Genomic DNA, 20830 nt, shown 5'->3' with positions numbered 1-20830 from the left:
TGTTTTTTTAATTTTTTTATTCATTTTTGTTTAATTCCGATATCACAGAGTTTCTGCAACAGTCTAAACAATTAATACAAATATAGATACAAAACCACTGAGAAAACAGTTAGAAGAGTGAACAGAGGCAGGGGGAAGACAATAGACAGGTTGCAAAGGGGAAAAACAAAACAAAACAGGAACAAAAATTCAGTCAGTTTCTGGCTCACCCATTTTCCTGTTAAGAACAACAAATAGCAAATAAATAATATTTAAAACTTTTCATTTACAAAAATATGCCCACGTTTTCCCTTTTTACTCCAGGTTGCTACTAGTGTTGCATGGCTCACATTAAGATGAAGAAATGTTTTAAGAAGGTGAGAGAGGCGGGCATGCATTCAGCTAAGCAGTTTATCTGTATCTAATACTTTCTCATTCTCCTTTCCTTGTACTGTTCCTGAGGCTCTTGTGTATGTTCTGGTGTCACACCTTTGCTGACATTCATTCAACATCTCTGAGTTTAAACTGTAAACAGTAGAATAAAGTTTCTCATTCTCATATTTACCCAGAATCTGAGATTTAATCTAAGTGACCCTGACTTGAATTCCTGGAGGGTTCTTTCAGTTTGTACCAAACGTACCAAATTCATGATTCTAAATTCTAAACTACTAATCCATCAAATCCCTTTACCTTGTAGTGGGATTGAAGGGAGGCATGCAGGTGATCCAGAGCCCTTTTCAAGAAGCAACAGCACTTTAAGAACACATTTAACTGTGTCAGGCTGAATGTGGGTGTTCATGGATCATGTCTCATACTGTGAGCTGCGGTAAACCGCTATAGATAGAAGAGATAGTGTTTGCTTCTGCCTCATGAGATATGCAGACCATGGTCAGTCAGGTAGAGTGCGCTAGTGGTTGAAGGGTGCAATACAAAATGGCACTTGTGGGAGAATTCTGCCCTTTCTGCCAAGGGATTGATTGCACATCAGGGTTTAAAAGCATGGTGAGGGTGGAGGCATGTTAGACCATAACATTGATGTGCACAAGAAGTGTTTTATTTGTCCATAATACAATATCTAGAAAGGTATATTTTACATACAGTACTGTGAAAAAATATTTGCCGATTTCTTCTGTTTTTGTGTATATTTCATACTAAATTGTTTCAAAAATCTAACATAAAACAAAGGCAATCTGAGTAAACCCAAAATACAGTTTTTAAATGATAATGTTATTTATTGAAGCAAAAAAATGATCCAATACCAACTGGGCCTGTGTGAAAAAGTATTTGCCCCTTACTAAATCCCCAAATCTACGAAACTGCATTCATAATGGGGTTCAGCCGGACTAGACACACCCAGGCCTGATTACTGTCAGCCCTGTTCAATCAAATCAACACCTAAATAGAACTTTTTCAGCAGCATGAATTTGGCTAAAAGGTCTCATCCAGTAGCACATTAAGCCAAGGTCGAAATAAATTCTAGAAATGATGAGGAAAATGGTGACTGAAATACATCAGTCTGTGAAGGGTTACAAAGCTATTTCAAAGGCTCTGGGACGCCAAAGAACCACAGTGAGAGCCATTAACTCCAAATGGAGAAAGCTTGGCACAGTAGTGAAACTTCCCAGAAGTGGCTAACCTTCCAAAATTCCTCCTAGAACACAGTGACAACTCATCCAGGAAGTCACAAAAAAGCAAAGGACAACATCCAAGGAACTGCAGGCCTCTCTCGCATCATTAAAGGTCACTTTATCAGAAAGACACTGACCAAAAATGCCATACGTGGTAGAGTAGTGAGGCGAAAACCACGGCTAAAGAACATTAAGGCTCATCTGATTTTTGCCAAAACACACCTTGATGATTCTCAGACTTTTTGGGAGAATGTTCTGTGGACTGATGAGTCAAAAGCGGAACTGTTTAGACGGCAGGTGTCCCGTTACATCTGGCGTAAATCAAACACAGAATTCCAAAAAAAGAACATCATATATACAATCAAGTATGGTTGTGGTAGTGTGATGGTGTGGGGATGCTTTACTGCTTCAGGGCCATGGCGACTTGCAATAATTGAGGGAAACTGGAATTTAGCTCTCTACCACAAAATGCTAAGGAGAACATCTGATCATCAGTCCGTGAGATGAAGCTCAAGCGCAACTGGATTATGCAGCAAGACAATGATCCAAAGCATAGGAGAAAGTCCACCTCTGAATGGCTCAAAAGAAGCTAAATTAAAGTTTTGGAGTGGTCTAGTCAAAGTCCTGACTTGAACCTGATTGAGATGCTGTGGCAGGAACTTAAACGGGCAGTTCATGCTCAAAAACCCTCCAATGTGGCTGAACTAAAGCAGTACTGCAAAGAAGAGTGGGCCAGAATTCCACCACAGTGTTGTGAAAGAATGATCTCCAATTATCGGAAGTGACTGGTTGCAGTTGTAGCTGCTAAAGGTGGCACAACCAGCTATTAAGTTTAAGGGGGCAGTTAGTTTTTCACATGGGTGATATAGGTGTTGGATAACTTTTTTGCTTCAATAAAAAATATACCTATTTGAAAGCTGTATTTTGTGTTTACTCAGGTTGTCTTTGTTTTATGTTATATCTTGTTTGAAGACCTAAAACAATTTAGTGTGAAAAATACACACAAATAGAAGAAATCAGCATGGGGCAAATAAATTTTCACAGCACTGTATATATTTATATGTGTGTTTACATTTGTATTTTCATGTGCACACCCGGTCTGAGATGCATATAGAATTTTGTACAACTTTGAAATAATCACACAATTTACAAATCACAAACATAGAAAACATTTAAAACACAAAAGAAGGAATTCAAAAATATGTTTCATTGTTTTCAGGTGCATCAATCTTACATTCAGGTCTTGAGGTGAAAATAATGTTTGCCTTGACTTTGAACTATGGTTCAAACCTTTCAAGCCCAAAATTTGAAGTATCCTATTTTTCCTTCATATGGCTACAAGTATGCCTTAAAAAAATACAAATGTTCCCTAAGCTGTTGTCCGATCTGTTTGTTAGCAATCTAAAGAAATTAAATCAAACATTATTCAGGGAGGTGTCAACATTTGTCAAAAGACCACCTGATTTTCAAGTTCTCTTTTATTGAGTAAACGCTGGGCCATACACACACATTCATACATGCATACATCTTCAAGGAGTGAATTTTGACATCACCACACTGTAAACTCCTTCAGGTGTAAAGCTCTGGGATTCATTTACACACTGCATACACTTCAGGTGAGTAGGCAGACTGAGGAAAGACACACAAATTCAACATAGCGTGATAAAAAGATGATTCAAAAAAGTAAAAGCTAGGAGGATGTGTGATAAGGTGAGAGGTGCACTGTGATTCAAGAACAGTGTTTGTCATCACTTTAGGTCCAAAACATCCTCCTCAAAAGAAGTGGAGAAGGTAAAAGGGCTGGCCATGGGTGGGCTCTCATCTCGCGGCTCCACCTCAGAGCCAGATGAGCAAAGCAGGTGGACGTCAGTTTCTCCATCTACAGACTCCATGCCCACTCTGATTTGAGATATCTCATGGTAAATATAAATAACCGGTATGCTCGCAAGTAACATGCAGACATAACCTCCCTCCCACAAATACACACTTACTGTTCAGTAGTAGCGCTCCCCGTTGTTCGTTTCTGCTCGTCCTCCTTGGTTTTCTTGCTCAATCTTCTCTGTTTCACTGAATTACTGTCTGCCTTACAGCTGGGTTCCTCAGTCAAACCTACAAGAGGAACAAAGCATCACGGTGTGAAAAATTAAGGGCAATAATTGGAATTAATTTTCAGTGGTATTTTTTACTTTAATGAGGGCATATTTTTTTAAAAACATACAACATGTCCATTTTTTTCAAATATGGTCACTATGGTGTCAGAAAACTAGAGCTGTCGATTTAATGCATTAATTAAGTGAGATTAATGCAAATATTCATTCACAAAACCTGTTTGTAAATTCCATAGTAAAAAAATGTCCTACTTCCTGCCATCAGAACAATTCAAGCTTGATGTACCACCTTGATGTTTTTGTAAATCTGTGGCAGTAGGGAGCAGTTAGGGCAACTCCAGCAGTACAAGTAATGCGCCTCGTCAAACTAATGAGAGCAGGCAGCATAGACCCTTCCAGAGATGACGCGCTCTTGAGCCCAAAGATAGTCGAACAGAGCACAACAGAATGCAGGCATCCCGAGATGCATTTTTCAATGTTTCAAAATATGTATAACTTGACACAGCAACTTAAAAACACAGCGCTTATGATTGGAGATGCTGAAAACTAGCGCGACATGACGCAACCAAAGTGAGAATACAAAACCTTCAAAAGCATCTAATGCATGAGTACATAGACCAACAATTAAAAATAGTGCTGATGGAAGAAGGCCAAAAAGGCATATGATAATAAAACAAAAAATATTTTGACATTTAAAGCTTTTTTTTTTATTGTCTAAATGCTTTACTTGTCTGCTGCCACAATATATATAGATATACACACACTACCGGTCAAAAGTTTTGAAACACTTGACTGAAATGTTTCTCATGATCTTAAAAATCTTTTGATCTGAAGGCGTATGCTTCAATGTTTGAAATAAGTTTTGTAGACAAAAATATAATTGTGCCACCATATTAATTTATTTCATTATAAATCTAAAATGTAATTAAAAAAAAAGTTTTTGAAATGGATGACTTGGTCCAAATAATAAAGAAAAGCAGCCAATAAGTGCCCAACATATAGATGGGAACTCCTTCAATACTGTTGAAAAAGCATCCCAGGGTGATACCTCAAGAAGTTAGTTGAGAAAATGTCAAGAGTACATGTCTGCAAATTCTAGGTAAAGGACTACTTTGAAGATGCTAAAATATAACATAGTTTTGATTTATTTTGGATTTTGTTTAGTCACAACATAATTCCCAGAGTTCCATTTATGTTATTCCAAAGTTTTGATGACTTTACTATTATTCTAAAATGAAAAAAAATAAATATATATATAATTTTAATTATTATATACAAATTATCTTCTATTTGGGGGCCTCTCAGTCAAGGACAGATTACAAACTGAGAGGCCCATGGGCCAGTATACCATGACTCTAATTACGTGACTACGTTCACCTTTATATGCTACAGGACGCTTGGCAGATTTGGTTGGATTTTTCAAATAGACAGAAGAAACATTTGGAGCAATGTCTTTCACAGCCAATTATTTGTACTTTTTAATTATGAACTGATCCAAAATCATGTGTTATTAACAGGGATGTGCACGGCGCCTGTATTCAAATACCAAAATCCCTATTCGGTTATTCTGCACGGTCTTCAACCCAGTCTGAATCCAAAGGTACCTGTCAACCCTTCAGGTTTTGCGCCTAGTTCGGGTCAGTTTTTCAAGGAGGCTATCCACCTTTTTCCTGGAGGTCTTACTAGGGAAACAAATGTGGGTGGGACTTCCGCCGGAAGTTGTTCTACAGCATTCCCTAGCTCTGGCTGCAGTCATTTTAGACCCTGTTTACAGCTGGTAATAAGACGTGTTTCGGATGATCCGATCGCAAATGGTCAGCACTAAATGTAGTTGTAAACAGGGTGCAAAATGTTTTGTGATTGGATCACAAAAAACACATACAGAGGTAGTCATATACCACAGTGCATTTGAGATTTAAAATGGCGTCCTGATGTCCTAGACAGCAGCGAAGCACCGCCTCTCACCAGTCAATCACCCACCAAACAAAAATTTGTGTTTAAACTTACGTGCAGATTTAAAAGAAAATAACTGTCCAATCAGAAAACTTGAAAAAGGGATTATATACAAAAGTATGAGAACATCACAGCTCTTCCTCAGTGTGTGATTTGAACATGCAGGGTGACAAGTACAAGCACGCACATCTGAAGCTGAACTAACACAGGTACTCCACTAAAACAACCGATAATTTTGCTCAAAATGTAGCGTTTGTGCTTAGATTAAATCTCAACTGCATCTGGGAGAAACAGCGCATCAGTTTTGTTTGCGCTTTCTTTGTCTTTACATTTTGCAGTGTATTATCGTTCAGTAACATACTGGTATAGTGACTGATGTATATCCATACAAAATCATACACGCTCTCCTCAAAATCTCAACACCGCAACAAAAGAACATCGTAACAACAGCGTTTACTTGACAATAGAAGTAATGCCCATTTTTCTCACTAAGCATCACAGGACTTAGGAAAAAGGTGGATAGGGCGAGTTATGGGTTGTTTTTCAATTGTTTTTCTATGTAAACATGCACTGGACGTACGTCTTTGATGGTTGCGCCACAACTCACTTTTTTCAGCATACCGTGCAGGACCGTCGCATATTTTTAGACACTGTTAAATTTAAAAGAACTTCAATATTTCTAAACACATCTTGAGACACCTGTGTTCTGTTTCACCATTTTTTTATGCTGCATCAAGCTTTGTCACAAATCGACATTCTGATGAAGTTCAGGTGGCAGAGAGGACTTAATGTGACTGTTACATGATTCCAGATTGTTTTTCACCTGGCAAAGTTTCAGCGCTTGATAAACGGTGAGCCTTTGCTCTGGTGTGCAGACCATAATTACAATAAAAAAAACACAAAAACACAAAAGTTAAATGGTGAATCATTTAAAAATCAAAGCATCCCAAAGAGGTCTATAGGCTAAACCATAAAGTGAACCTGCCCGGGCAGAATTACATGTTTTTCATTAATTAAGAATAGGCCTACTATGTTGCAGGCAGTGACGGAGATTATTTTTGTTTGACTTTAATGTGATTTTATCATTTGAAGATCTATATGTTGTGCTATTTAGGCTCATAGCTCATTGTGCACTGTATTCCCTGCTAATCTGAGTTTGTGTTTGACGCATCCATGGCAATAAGCGTTCTTTATTCTCGAATCCCAAATCCCGACAAATAACAGAATAACTGTTAGTGAACTCCCGTGGTTAACCAAATATTACAAATGTTACCATGCACTTATTTAGCATCTTTTGCTTTTTCATTATACATTAAATGCATGCCGGACTTTTTTATTTTAAAGTCCTCCATACTTTTGCACAAATTCTGTCACTTATATGAATTTAAACTATCAGCTTTGTACACAGCCAGGGTAAACTGCACCTTATCTTTGTGTTTGGAAGCATTTTGTAAATCAGACACTGTTCTCTTCAAATAAACATGCTGCACCTGTGAGACGCAGATTCCCTGAGCGTGCACTGTAGTCCAGCACGCATTTGGCCGAACAAATTATATTTCATACAAGACTGACATTTATTTGGATTTATAATAGATATCTCAAAATAAATAAATAAATAATTGGTTTAGAGCTCGAGGCCCCTTGGGTTCCCTGGGCAATGGCCCACTCGTCCCTGTGGTTAATCCGTCCCTGCTCTCAGTAAATATTGATATATGCAATTAATTGTGATTTATTAATTGGCACATGTATTTAATATGATGAAAAATTTTAATATATTGACAGCCCTACTAAAAACATAACTAGACAGGCCTAGAACAGAGTATTTTCAAATATAATACTGATTTACTTTATTTACTTAATTTTATATAATATACTACAAGGCCATAATTTACCCCACATTTTAAATATCGGAGGCATTTTTGTGACTTTTGGTGGCAAAAAAAATGTATTATATTAATTATCTATTAAATTAATAGAATTTAAACAATTCTACCATTTTTTCCCTGGTTAAATTCTAACACTTATGTATACAGATATACAGAAAGAAACCCCCTTTATACCTGCAACCACTGAATATGAAGACGGTGTTAATAAAAGGAACCTGCAGGGGTGCAATAGAGCTTTCAATATTCCGCCCAGGCCATTCTTGTATGTGTGTGTGTGTGAGAGAGAGAGAGAGAGAGAGAGAGAGAGAGAGATTATTGTATAGTGTGTATTGTTATTATAGTTTTATTTTAATTTATTCATTACCTGACACCTTATTTTAATTCAATTTTTATTGTTATTTGTTACTGTTTTATTATTATTATTTGTCTTGTCATTATCTGTTTTGTGTATTAATGCTTTGGCAATATTATATGTAAACACAATCATGCTAATAAAGTATTTTAAATTGAAATTGAGAGAGAGAGAGAGAGAGAGAGAGAGAGAGAGAGAGAGAGAGAGAGAGAGAGAGAGAGAGACTGCCAGACTGCCAGTATAATCTAGCAGAATATCTCCACACTGTAAGAGATCCAAAACAGAGATGGATCCTCACCAAATACAGGCTCAGTGATCACAGTCTGGCTATAGAAAAAGGCAGACACAGACAAACATGGCTTCCAAAGGAAGAACAAGTCTGTGCTCATTGTGACACTGGTGAGGTCGAGACAGAGACACACTTTCTCCTTCACTGTGAGAAATTTACAGAGGTGAGAGAGAAATACTTTGAAAAACTCTCAAACCTCATGCCACAGTTTTCCAGTTCAGCAGAAACAGATCAAATGCAGGTGTTACTGGCGGAGGACAATCATGCATCAGTTGCAGCAAAATTCCTTTTTGAAATGCACACACTCAGAAACCAATTACTGCTTTAATGTACTTCAGTCACAGTATTTTTATTTTCTTATGTTCATAATGTCTTGTTAAATGCTTATTTTATTTTTTATTGTATAGTGTGTATTGTTATTATAGTTTTTATTTTATTCATTACCTGGCACCTTATTTTAATTCTATTTTTATTGTTATTTGTTACTGTTTTATTATTATTATTTGTCTTGTCATTATCTGTTTTGTGTATTAATGCTTTGGCAATATTGTATGTAAACACAATCATGCCAATAAAGTACTTTAAATTGAAATTGAAATTGAGAGAGAGAGAGAGAGAGAGAGAGAGAGAGAGATAGTATGTAGGGTGTGAAGTGTGGCAGTCTCATAGATCTAGCAGCTTATCTAATGTGTGATCAGGATGTCTCACTCCAACCCTTCATAATGTAAAAATGTGTCTCATCTCAATTTGACTACAGAACGAGCATTATAACTGATTAGATATATTGTTGCAGTGCAAAAACCTTTCTTTTAAGTCTATATGATTTTTTTTTTTTTTTTACTTATTTGTATTTATTAGATTTGTTTCTCTTATGTGAATTTGATAACAATTAGGGCTGCAACTAATGATTATTTTGATAATTTATTAATCTAACAATTATTAGAACAATTATTCGACTATTCTGCGATTATTGAAGCGATTAATCATTAGCTATTAACCGATTATTCAGCTTGTGCCCTGACTTAAAAGGTTGTATTAAACATGCTTACTAACAATAAGAAACATACAGTGACACATATATTATGATTCAATAAGTCACTAGCCATCACGTTATAATCTAGCTGCACGCTCAAGGGATGAGCATCCCCGGTGTGCATCAGCCGGATGCAGTTTCAACCTCTCCCCCTTAGATCGGTACACTTCGTGCAACTCATAGAAGAGGCGCTGACCGCACAGAGAAATGCCAGTTTTGATGTTTGTAGTTATTTACATGATCTGCTTCTGTATTATTTGAACTTTAATAAAGCTATAACGCATTAAATATAACTGCATTAAAGATGTAACGCCGGGGTGTTTCTTTTAAAGATGCTCGACACACAAGTTTTGCTTAAGAATCCACTTATTCCACAACAAGAGTGCTTCTGTATTTACTTTTTTTTTTTTTTTTTTGCATTATAATTCCTTCATACTTTGTGATCTACATCATCTGAAGCTGTTTGGAAAGTTTAGAGCAGGGGTCTTCAACCATTTTCAGACCAAGGACCCCTTGGTGTGTAGAGAGATGGAGCCGGGACCCCCGTTACATATTGTATAAAATTGAGTGTTGCGTTTTATGCCTATAAAAACATGAATGGTAGGCTACAATATTATTGTATGTACTTCATGATGTTTACATTGCAAAGCCATTGAAATAATCATGAAATGCTGCCCTGCTTAAAAGACCAACTAAAACCAGCATAAACTGGTTGGCTGGTTTTAGCTGGCCTTAGCTGGTCAGGCTGATCTTAGCTGGTCAGGCTGGTCAAGGTGGTCTTAGTTGGTCAGGCTGGTCTTAGCTGGTCTCCCAGCCTAACCAGCTAAAAAGTGTTCAAACCCCCTCTGAAACCTGCTAACTGACCAGCCTGGCTAGGCTTAAATCAACCAGTTTAAGCTGGTTTTAGCTGAACTTTTCAGCAGGGATGTACAGCAGGGGTCTGCAACATTTTTGTCATGAAGTGACATTTTTAAATTCCCCTATAAATCCCTGTGCCAACCCTCCTCCAAAAAGAAATAAAAAGACATACAGATAGATAGACAGACAGACAGAAAAACAGAAAGACCCTGTCCATGCAGAATTAAACAACTTTTATAAGGTTACTAAAATTGAGGCTTCATCTCATGTGAGTGATCAATTTTATACATATATTTTAAAATGACTGTTGATTTCATTGAGTAAACATTTGTAATGAGGAAAACAATGATTGAGTGCACCTTTAATTATGATGTCTGTCGCGCATTGAGCAGCTCGTGATGAGCGGTGGGCGCGTGAAGGGTTTGTCCGGCTGCGCACTTCCACTGACTAGCGCTGTTTAGTCACAATAAGATTTGGCATGCTGCTGCAAAGGACTTCAACATGTCGATAATTCATACTCCTGTCTCTCGCTGTCGCTCACGTGCGAGTGAGTGATTATTACAAGTGCCACCAACGTGGATCAAACAATAATTTGCGGACCCCCATTGAAGACCCTTGGTTTAGAGAGCATCTGGACTGTGAGATGTGTAATTCTTCCTCTCCTCAGTCAGGCTCGAGCTGCAGTGCTGCTCTCGTGTGTCATCATTAGAGTTTAATTTGATCTCATGTTATGTTAAATGAGATCAAACGACTATTCGACAATTAAACTTTTTGTCAACAATTTTTTTATTGTCCATGTTGTCGATAACGTCGACTAATTGTTTCAGCCCTAATAACAATTATTTATAATTGTTTACAATTAATTAATTACTAAATTAATTACAGGGATCCCTCTCCTTTTGACCAAAGAATTTCAATAACTTTTCCATTATTTTTCCAATTGTTGGTGATTTTCAGTTGTTGAAGGACTTCAAAAATAATTTTTATAAAGAGAAATATTTTAGACTGGAGCATAAATAGAAAAATGTATATTCACTATAGAAATTTCCATCACTTTTCCAGTTGTTCATGATTACTGGATAAGGAATTCTTTTTTTTTTATTTATTTAACAGAGATTGCACTAGCAAAGCAATCTCTAACCAATTAAATATTTTAGAGCTGTGCATAGTTGAATGCAGTTTGCATCCCCCTTGCAAAATCTGCAAGATGTTCATCATTAATTTTTTTATTGATCATAAAAATTTTATTTTTATTTTTTAGTACTGCTCTGATGAGGCTATTTGACATAACAAATATTTACATATATTCCACAAGAAGAAATTATAACTGAATTTATACAAATTATCCTGTTTAAAAGTTTGCATCCCCTTGGTTCTTTAGATGGTGTGTTGCTTCCTTGATAATCAATGACTGTTTGTGTCTTTTGTGATAGTTGTGTATGAGTCCCTGCTTTGTCCAGAGTAGTTCTGTTCTTAATAAAAATCCTCCAGGTACTGAATTTTGTTTGTTTTCCCAGCATCTTCTGCAAATTTGAGTTCTTCCCAACAGTGGATATTTGATAACTGACATCCAGCTCTTGACACTTAGGACAATTGAGGGGACTCGTACACAACTATTACAAAATGTGCAAACATTAATTGACGCTCAAGAAGGCAACACACTACACTGAGACCCAAGGAAACTTTTATACAGGATGATTTGTGTAAATTGTTATTATTTTGTCTTGTGGAATATACAGTATGTGTAAATAGCTGTTATGCAGCTTCTAAAGGGCAGTACTAAATAAAAAAAAATTATATTATCTTTTATCTATTTAAAAACTCTGCAACAGGGTGTGTAAAATGAGAAGTCAAAAGGGGGATACAAACTTATTTTCATTTCAAAATATTTTTTATAGAAATTTCCACGACTGTTCCATAATGGGTTTTTTTTTTTTTTTTTGTAAGGTTTTTTATTTATTTTTTCTACTACTTTTCCAGATGTGGATATCACAATTTCAAAATTCTGTTATATTTCCAGGTTTTCCATGACCGTTGTAGCCCTTTAAATAAAAAATACAACAGTGCTGTGCCACTTGCAGCTCTAATGTACTACCCTAAAACCATGTCTCCAACAGTACTTATGCTGTAGCAGCTTTCTAGCAGTACATTTCCTCCCAGCCTCCCACTGAGTCAAGCATAGGTAATGATAGCTTTCAGTTCAAGACCACACAAACACTTACCCAGCAGTTCTTTGCGTGTGCGGCTGGCGATCTCTTTGATCTCCATGCGAGACAGTGAGAGAGAAGGTGCACTTGTGATCATGGGAGCAGGCGCTATGACACTGGGGGCAGGTGCTGTGAGTACTTTATTGACCAATGGAGACTTGAGCGGTCTCTCGATGCTCCGTCCAACGAGGTTACTCAATGGGATCTTATAGATGTGTTTTGAGGGAGTTTCACCTTTAAGAGAAAAAAAGAATGGTTGGAAAGGGGCAGAAAAGAAGAGAAAAGACTAAAGAATGAGAGGTTAGAATCAACTGTAACTGCTTCAGCGTTAATGTCCAGAACTGTTGTTAGGCACATTGGTATCTACTTGGCATTCTGTTAGAATGTGGCGGACAACATAGTCTGACAACACAGCCTAACATGCACTTACACATTCCCTTGTTTTTAAACACACACACGTTGGTGCAGCTATCATTATGAGGACTCTCCATAGACATAATGATTTTTATACTGTACGAACTATAGATTCTATCTCCTAAACCTAACCCTACCCCTAAACCTAACCCTCACAAAAAACTTTCTGCATTTTTACATTTTCAATAAAACATTGTTTAGTTTGTTTTTGTAAGCGATTTGAATTATGGGGACACTAGAAATATCCTCATAAACCACATTTATAGCATAATACCCTTGTAATTACCAGTTTGTAACCTAAAAAGTCCTCGTAAACCTCTTAAACCTGCCCCCCCCCCCCCCCCACACACACACACACACGTCTATATTACTAACAGGGGACTGTCGCTGTACACTGACCAAGAGTGGATCAGTGTTTCTGGTCATTTTGAAGAAACAAAAATGACATACAACATTTTCTTTTAAGGTCTTTTTTTCATAATATAACCGGAAATTTGCATTTTTTTAAAAATTTTCAAAACATGCCAAGAGGGGACCAGCAACCCTGTCCGATGTCTGCCTATCCAAAGGGGACCTCCATAGCCTGCAATGGAACTGTATGTGTAAATACAAAGTGAATTGGCACCAAGTCCATTGGCACCATAATGTAACTTAAATGTAAACATTAATGTTTACACATCTCACCATTGCATAAATATTCTGAAAGCAACCCCAAACACTAAATAAATTAGTTTTACCTGCAAATATTTTCTTGGCTTGACTCTAATACTAATTATATATAAATAAATACAATTATCAAAAAATGTAGCATCAGATACTATTTATATATATATATATATGTATATGAATATGTGTGTGTAACTATATTACAAAGTTGCCAATATAAAGCAATTTCTGATTCTAATTCTGAAGTGTCTTTGTTTATCATTCAACATTAGGGGCACTCATATTTTTCAGCATTGTCATTACATTCAGAGAGTGTAGTCAGTGTTAAAAGACATTCATTTCACATAATTTAATTGAGCCAACTGATATTTTTCAATGCAGCAAAACAACATTAGTGTTTTAACCTCCAAAATCTTTACAGTGTATTTTTGAAGGCAAGAACTGGTGTTTTAGTGTTATTATGAACATTGTCATTACATTCAGAGATGTGAAATATTGCTAAATGTAAAAACAACCAAACAGGTGTCGCGCTCTATCATATAACAGGGGACCAAAGTCATTTTGTTTGTCCACATAAGGTAAACTTAGACTGTACATGCTAAATGAGCAGTTTAAGCAGCAATAGGTATGGGCATTAATAGAGATTTCACTATAAACACCTGGACACTGGTCCCCTGTTATATGGTAGAGTGCGACACCTGTTTGGTTGTTTTGACATTTAACAATATTTCACATTCTGTCTATCTCTGAATGTAATGACAATGTTCATAATGACACTAAAATGTCAGTTCTTGCCATCAAAATAAAATAGCGAAAAAACGCATAACTACAGCATGTTGAATGAAATCAAGTAAAGTTTATTTAAAGTCCACACACACTCCTAAACTGAAGGTTTGTCACTTGCTCTTGCTGCACTCCTGACAACGGAAATGGTTTTCCAGATGATAAACCATCAAGTTTATCACATAGAAAATCTCATAAACTCACTAAAAGAGCCCCCCCTGCAGTAGTGCAGACTTTCCACCCTCAGTGATGAGTGCCTAAATGTAAACAACAACAACAATAACAATAATACCATTATAAAAGAAGACAGTTAGCTTCATTGATCTCCTCTGGCAGGTCATTCAACAAATGAGAGGCCCAAACAGAAAAGGCGTTGTCACCTAAATAGTTTGGATATATGTTTCTAACAACAGCTGTGGTCAATAATTTCAATGTTATGGCACACTGAGGCTCCATTTACATGGACTACCAATGTTATGGCACACTAAGGCGCCATTTACATGGATTACCAATGTTATGGCACATTGAGGCTCCATTTACATGGACTACCAATGTTATGGCACACTGAGGCCATTTACATGGACTACCAATGTTATGGCACTTTTATGACTCAACATTGATTCTCCATAATGCAAGCTCCCAGTATTGTAACATTCAAAATTGAAACTCCATAACGCAAGCTCCCAGTATTGTGACATTCAACATCGATACTCCTTAATGCAGGCTCCCAGCATTTCTAGGCTTAATACTGTTGACACAAATTTCTCTTGATAGAAATTATTCTGCTGTGCACAAAGTATTTTACTGCTTTCCAGCCTCTTTCATTATCCTTTAGAATCTTGTTTTCAATTAAGAATCTTTCACAGTCCACTTTTCCAGGGATTTTCATTTCCTTTAGGAGGTGTTTGATGATTTTCCTCTCTGACTCTGATCAAGGCTTTCTGGATTTTCCTATTAAAATAAATTAAGAAATTAAGTAATTAAAATTAAGTGAATAAATGAATGAATGAACAAAATGTAATTTCAATAATATCGATTTTTCATAGCTGAAGACCACAGTCAATTCTTCAAATAAATGTCAAGATGTTCCATGTAGATAATATTCTTTATGATTAATGGAATAACACACCTTTTTGATTTAAAGGCAGTGGTGATTTACTGAAGCATCCAATTGCCTCTCTTGAGTCTTTCTTGAGGTGGCAGCCCTTTTTCAGAATGATCATCCTCTGTCATCCTCTTTTTAGACTGAACATTCTCTGCTTGTTTTCTCAACTCAGTAGATGTGATATTTTCTGGATGTTTAGCCCCACAGATTTCTGCATATCGCTTTAAGCTGTCACAACCACGGATGCTCTCCTGTGATCCATAAAAAGGACAAGCAAATATGTAGGGATTGCTAGGGGAAATCCCAACGTCTTCTCTAGTTTTAATCAGAAGTTCCACAGATTCCTTGACATTTGCTGATAATAGTACTGGTACTTTGCGACCCCTTTTCCCCCATACCTCTACTCTGGTGAGATTCTCACAGAGGTGATAGGCTCTCCAGAATTTCATCCTGCATCATGTGTTTGTTTCTCTGCAGGTATGTTTTGAATTCCATCCTAGAAACTTCACTTTCACGACACCGAATGAATAATATCAGATGTGCCAGAGTCACCTGAGAGAGATCATTCCATGACCTTTGTGATGGATGGTCAATGAGTTTTTTTTGTTGGCCTCCTCAAGGCACTTTAAGTGATCCTGGAGCTTCTTGATGTCTTCTGCTAGAGGCAGCATTTGTGGGCCATTCCATTTTTTTCTGGTACAAGGTTTTCAGTGCATTGGATGAAACATGGATATTCCATTCCAGTTCACTTAATTTACTGAACTGCTCTGCTCTTCCCTTTAAGGCATCATCCTCTTGACGTAAAGCCTCTCCCTGCAAAATATATGACACTTTCACTAGGGAATAGCGCAGTTTTAGTGCTGTTGAGGGAACTAAGAAATGGTTTGTTGAGTTATCAAATCCAGTCATCTTTTTTACAGCCTCAAGCACTGTGTTGAACTTTGCTGGGTTGATCAAGTCCTTCAAAGCAACAATGTCTTTGTCAATAGTTCTTGTTACTAGAAGAAGTCTGGCAAGTTCTCTCATCTTATTTCTAATGTCTGCCTGGTGCCGTAGAACTTCTCCATTTTTGAGGAACATTCTCTCATCCAGTGACAGAATCAGCAGGTCAGATTTTACCACTTGAGTTACAGCATCATATGTCATGTCTTCAATAAAATGTTTAAGTCCACTGGAAACTTCGGAGTCCATGGGCAACAACAGGGAACAACTTGCCTGAACTTTTCGTTTCACTGGCATATTGTCTTTCACTTGTAATTTGCAACGCTTGTGATGTCTCCAGAGGTCTGTTTTGACATACATAGCAAAGCAAAACTTGCAAGGCAGATAGTCCATTGCTGTTGACACATAAGTTGTTTGCCTTTTTGGTATGATCTCTCATTTACCAGAGGATACGACTGAACTGTTATGGTGGTAGTTTCCCATGTTCCTTATTTTGGTTAATAAAAGATTATGCATGGTTGAGCCTTGCCTTTGTGCCAGTGCCTTTGCAGCTTCAACTTTTTCAGAGTGTTTCTCCTCGCATGTCTTGCAATTTTTGCATAAGGCTTCTCACAGTAAAGACAGTAATTCTTCTTGTCATAGATGCATTGATGTGCAGTGTTTGAGGACATTTTCACTTTGATATTATGTAGTTGAGAGCTACAGCCATTGGCACTTTCATCCATTTCCATCCAAGTCTTCATAAGTGGTTTTACTTGGATGCCTTTTTCTTCTGCTACTTCTCCTTCAGCTTTTTTTGTTTCGCCTTCTTCTTCTTCTTCTGACATTTTCAGGGAAAGGGAAACCTGTTGTTCTGTGTTGTTCTGAAATACAGAAACACAACTTAAATGAATTTGCAAATAATAACAATGTTATAAATTCAGCGTTTCCCCATATATTAATAGGCTATGCATTATTCATCACCCCATGTCATGTAATTAAACCCCTAATTACCATTTCACACTCTTCAGTGTGAGAAGATGAATCCATCATGTCACTGCAAACACTTTCTGGCTGATCACTGTAAGTACTCTCTAGGATGTCCATCTCATCTGGTGTTTGGGGACAGCAATTAGCTGTATGGGTTCTGTCTTGTAAACCAATAACAGTGTATGAATCCAAGTAACAAATCCCTGATTTAAGGTCTGCTTTTTTTCTGACCTGTGTTAAACCTCTCTAGAGCCTGCTGTTTATCTTACCATTGTGTTTTATAATTACTGTTGTCATTTGAGTCTTAAACTGTTTATAAATCAAAATGAACATTAAACTGCCTAAATAGATGATTAAGTACTTACTTCATTTCCATTCTCATTGCTGTATTCTGTAGTTCCAGTGTAATCAGACTGGTGTGTGAAACCTGAAAATGCACAACAATTGTCCATCTTTCTTCACATTGAAGAGTGAAGTTACCCATTCTGACATTTTGAGATAGCCCAACTGGATCCTTGGAGTAGGGTGTAGTTGTCTGATATGGGTGTTGCCCATCCATCAAGATGTAATGCTGCTACCTACAATATAGAAGATTTATTTAAAACAATGTCCAGTAACGGTCACCTAACTAAAATGTACAGAATGAATAAAGATGATTGTAATAATGATAAAATCCCGTTGTGCTCATATAAAAGCTGCTCTGAATATTGACATGCAGGACAACTGAACATATAACAGAACAAGTGTATGCATTTTTGGCAGAACTGATTATATCTTTTCTTTTGAGAAATCATAGTGGTCACAGACTAAAATATTATAATTGTGTAACCTGTTAACTTGCACCCCCTTTTGAACCCAAACCCAAGAAATGTCATACCCAAATTAAATTGATATAGTTCATGAAGTCTTTGGACTAGAAGCATAGTTGTAGTCTCATTTCAAAGAAGACACTTAGCAATTTGTTGTCATAAAATCAGAATTAATTACAATCATAAATAAAAATACTGTCACAGTCTGTCTCTCTCACGTTCTTCAAGGATTCTTATTTTGAAGTTTTCCTCCAGACTACATCTCCCATGTTTCACTGCCCTCATCACTTCCATCTGTTTATAATTATCCTCACCTGTATTCCATTCCCTCATTAGTTCCTTTTGTATAAATATCCTCTTGTTTTGACCATTCTTTTGTCAGTCCTTGAAGTGTTACGTTTAATGGTTTGTTGTGAAGTTTATCATTATTGTTTTGTTCCACTCCAGCATTTGTTATTAAAGGATTTAAAGTATTTAATCCTGCGTCTCCTCTCTCTCCTCTCTTTCACTCCTAGTACCCAACGTTACAGAAGGACTGACCTACAAAGAATACTGATTCACTTACCTGCTCTTCCAAACGTCCTCCTCTACTCCAGTGATCCCACTAATCCTCCTCTCCCAGAAAACCAGACCCCGACGGGCACAACACATTGAGCATGGAGCTAATAGGTGTTTTCATGGAACTGTTCAGGCAGGAACTTCCCCTCTTGAAATATTCCACCAAGTTCTGCCAACTCGCTGCAACAACCACCATATCGGATATGTACCTCAAGTCCATTTACGGTATGGGTTTAAACTATCACCGAACAACAGCGCTTCCGGAGGCGGAGAATCTCTCCCTTGCGGATTATATCCTTGCCACACTGAACATCCATCACCCCTCACTATCTTCCATTACCACGGTTACTCCTCTCCCATCTTGCTCTACGCCTTCCATGGCTCCTTGCTCTATGCCTTCCACGGCTCATCCTTCCAAGTCTGCCACGGTCAACGAGCCAGCGCCTATGCCTGCCACGGTCAACGAGCCAGTGCCTGTAGCCTCGACCGTCCCAGTGCCAGTGCCTGTTGCATTGACCGACCCTGAGCCAGCTATCGCCAAGTTAATAGACCTGGACTTGCTCCCCGCCCTAGTTCCCACCCAGACTACCCTTTATCCTCTGCTGGTTCCAGCCAGCTTAATGGACACTCTGGTTCCGTCCAGTACCCTGGCCCTTCCTCCTCCGCTGGCTCCACTCAAGACTCCTCCTCCTCCTGGTCAGCCGGTTCCCCCCAAGTCACCGGCTCGACCATCGACCCCTGAGAATTCACAGGCAAGGGGATCTGTCGACCATCCGACTCTGCCTTGGCCCTCCGATCCCTCATGAACACCTTGGTTCTACGTCCCCTCGTCTCCACCGTGGGCCGTCAGCCTATCAACGTCACCGGGGTCCCTCGTCACTCCAGCTCCACCATGGTCCGTCGGTCACCTTGCTCTGCCTTTGGCTCCACTAGGGACCTCCTCCCCTCCAGCTCCGCCTTGGTCCTCAGTCCCACCGGCTCCGCCTCAGTCCTCCGATCCCCCAGCTCCACCTCGGACCTCCAAGCCTTCAGCGCTGCCTCTGTCCTCCGAACCCCCGGCTCAACCATGGTCCTTCGAGCCTTTGGCTATGCTCCGGGCACTAAGATTCCCAGTTCCGCCCCTCGAGCTTTCCACGGCTCCACCTTCCATGGCTCCACCCCTCAAGCCTCTCATGGCTCCGCCTTCCACGGCTCTGCCTGCCTTCGTTGAGCCTCTCCTAGCTCCACGCTCAGACTCTTCCACGGCTCTGCCCACTCCCCCGGAGTCTCCTCCTCCAGCAGTTCCACCTCTTGACCTAGTCCTTGCCCTGTGGCTGCCTCCCAGGCCTCCAGACCCAGTCCCAGTCCTGTGGCCACCTCCAGGCCCCTGGATCCATTCCCAGCCCTGAAGCCACCCCCCAGGGCCCTGGACTGTCCTCCTTGGATCCTTCACCTTCTGCGTCACCCTGCCCTCCTCATCCATCTTTGGGCGCCAGAAGTCGCCCTTAATGTCACAGTCTGTCTCCCTCACGTTCTTCAAGGACTCTTATTTTGAAGTATTCCAGACTACATCTCCCATGTTTCACTGCCCTCATCACTTCCATCTGTTTCTTATCCTCACCTGTATTCCATTCCCTCATTAGTTCCTTTTGTATAAATATCCTCTTGTTTTGCCCATTCATTTGTCAGTCCTTGAAGTGTTAATGGTTTGTTGTGAAGTTTATCGTTATTGTTTTGTTCCACTCCAGCATTTGTTATTAAAGGATTTAAAGTATTTACTCCTGCGTCTCCTCTCTCTCCCTCTTCCACTCCACCAAACCAACGTTACAAATATTATATAGGCTTAAGTGTATTGTAAAGCGCTCAATGCTCACATCGATTCATTTTGGCTAAAAATAGAAATAAATATTACTCCTCTCTAAAGAAATGTGACGTAAACATATGAGAATCCATCTATATTTCTCCAAATGTGCACGCTTTTGAACTAAATGCCCTGAGGGACGTTGTTCAGTCAAGCGCGTTCATGGCAACCGGATAGCATTTTTTTCTAAATGGATGCGGCTGAGGCTCATACTTCATATTAAAGGTATCCATTTTGCATAACTCCTGGCACATTAAGAAATTAAATTAGTCACTATGAGATCATTATAGTAAAACAGAGGTCAAATATTTAAGCTTAAGTCTTAAACCTTTTAAATAATGTATAGTTTGCCAAGTTAATTACATTATTTTACATTAAAACTAACAGTAAGTTGATCTAGTGCAAATAAAGAACACTTCAGTGCGCCGGCATCCTCCCGCGGATTAACAGG

The 20830-nt window shown here is 38.4% G+C and overlaps 2 protein-coding genes across 15 annotated transcripts in view; one reads left to right on the top strand and one right to left on the bottom strand.

Annotated features, from left to right (window-relative positions):
- Nucleotides 1–20830, bottom strand: part of LOC127440122 (GTPase-activating Rap/Ran-GAP domain-like protein 3) — a 103304-nt gene continuing 82474 nt past the window's right edge. For 9 of the 14 annotated variants that reach the window (XM_051696530.1, XM_051696533.1, XM_051696538.1 and 6 more), the window contains 3 exons: nt 12309–12527; nt 3599–3716; nt 1–3506 (listed from right to left, as the gene is read on the bottom strand). In XM_051696530.1, the coding sequence (XP_051552490.1) occupies nt 3356–3506; nt 3599–3716; nt 12309–12527 (488 nt within the window). In that variant the 3' untranslated portion in view covers nt 1–3355. Of the gene's footprint in view, nt 3507–3598; nt 3717–12308; nt 12528–14209; nt 15108–15285; nt 17067–17196; nt 17334–17537; nt 17751–20830 lie in introns of those variants that run through there. The other 5 variants (XR_007897069.1, XR_007897070.1, XR_007897073.1 and 2 more) reach the window with 4 other exon arrangements.
- LOC127440130 (uncharacterized) lies at nt 3464–20824 on the top strand. Its single transcript, XM_051696549.1, has 2 exons — nt 3464–3526; nt 18497–20824. The coding sequence occupies exon 2, from the start codon at nt 18638–18640 to the stop codon at nt 19343–19345; it is 708 nt and encodes a 235-aa protein (XP_051552509.1). The 5' UTR covers nt 3464–3526; nt 18497–18637; the 3' UTR covers nt 19346–20824.

This window comes from Myxocyprinus asiaticus, chromosome 4 (genome assembly GCF_019703515.2).
Source record: "Myxocyprinus asiaticus isolate MX2 ecotype Aquarium Trade chromosome 4, UBuf_Myxa_2, whole genome shotgun sequence".
Lineage (NCBI taxonomy): Eukaryota > Metazoa > Chordata > Actinopteri > Cypriniformes > Catostomidae > Myxocyprinus > Myxocyprinus asiaticus.
This window is presented reverse-complemented; position numbering and strand designations above follow the sequence as displayed.

Coding starts and splice junctions, on each gene's coding strand:
- LOC127440130 (XM_051696549.1), top strand. CDS start 18,638: ATGGAGCTAATAGGTGTTTTCATGGAACTGTTCAGGCAGGAACTTCCC.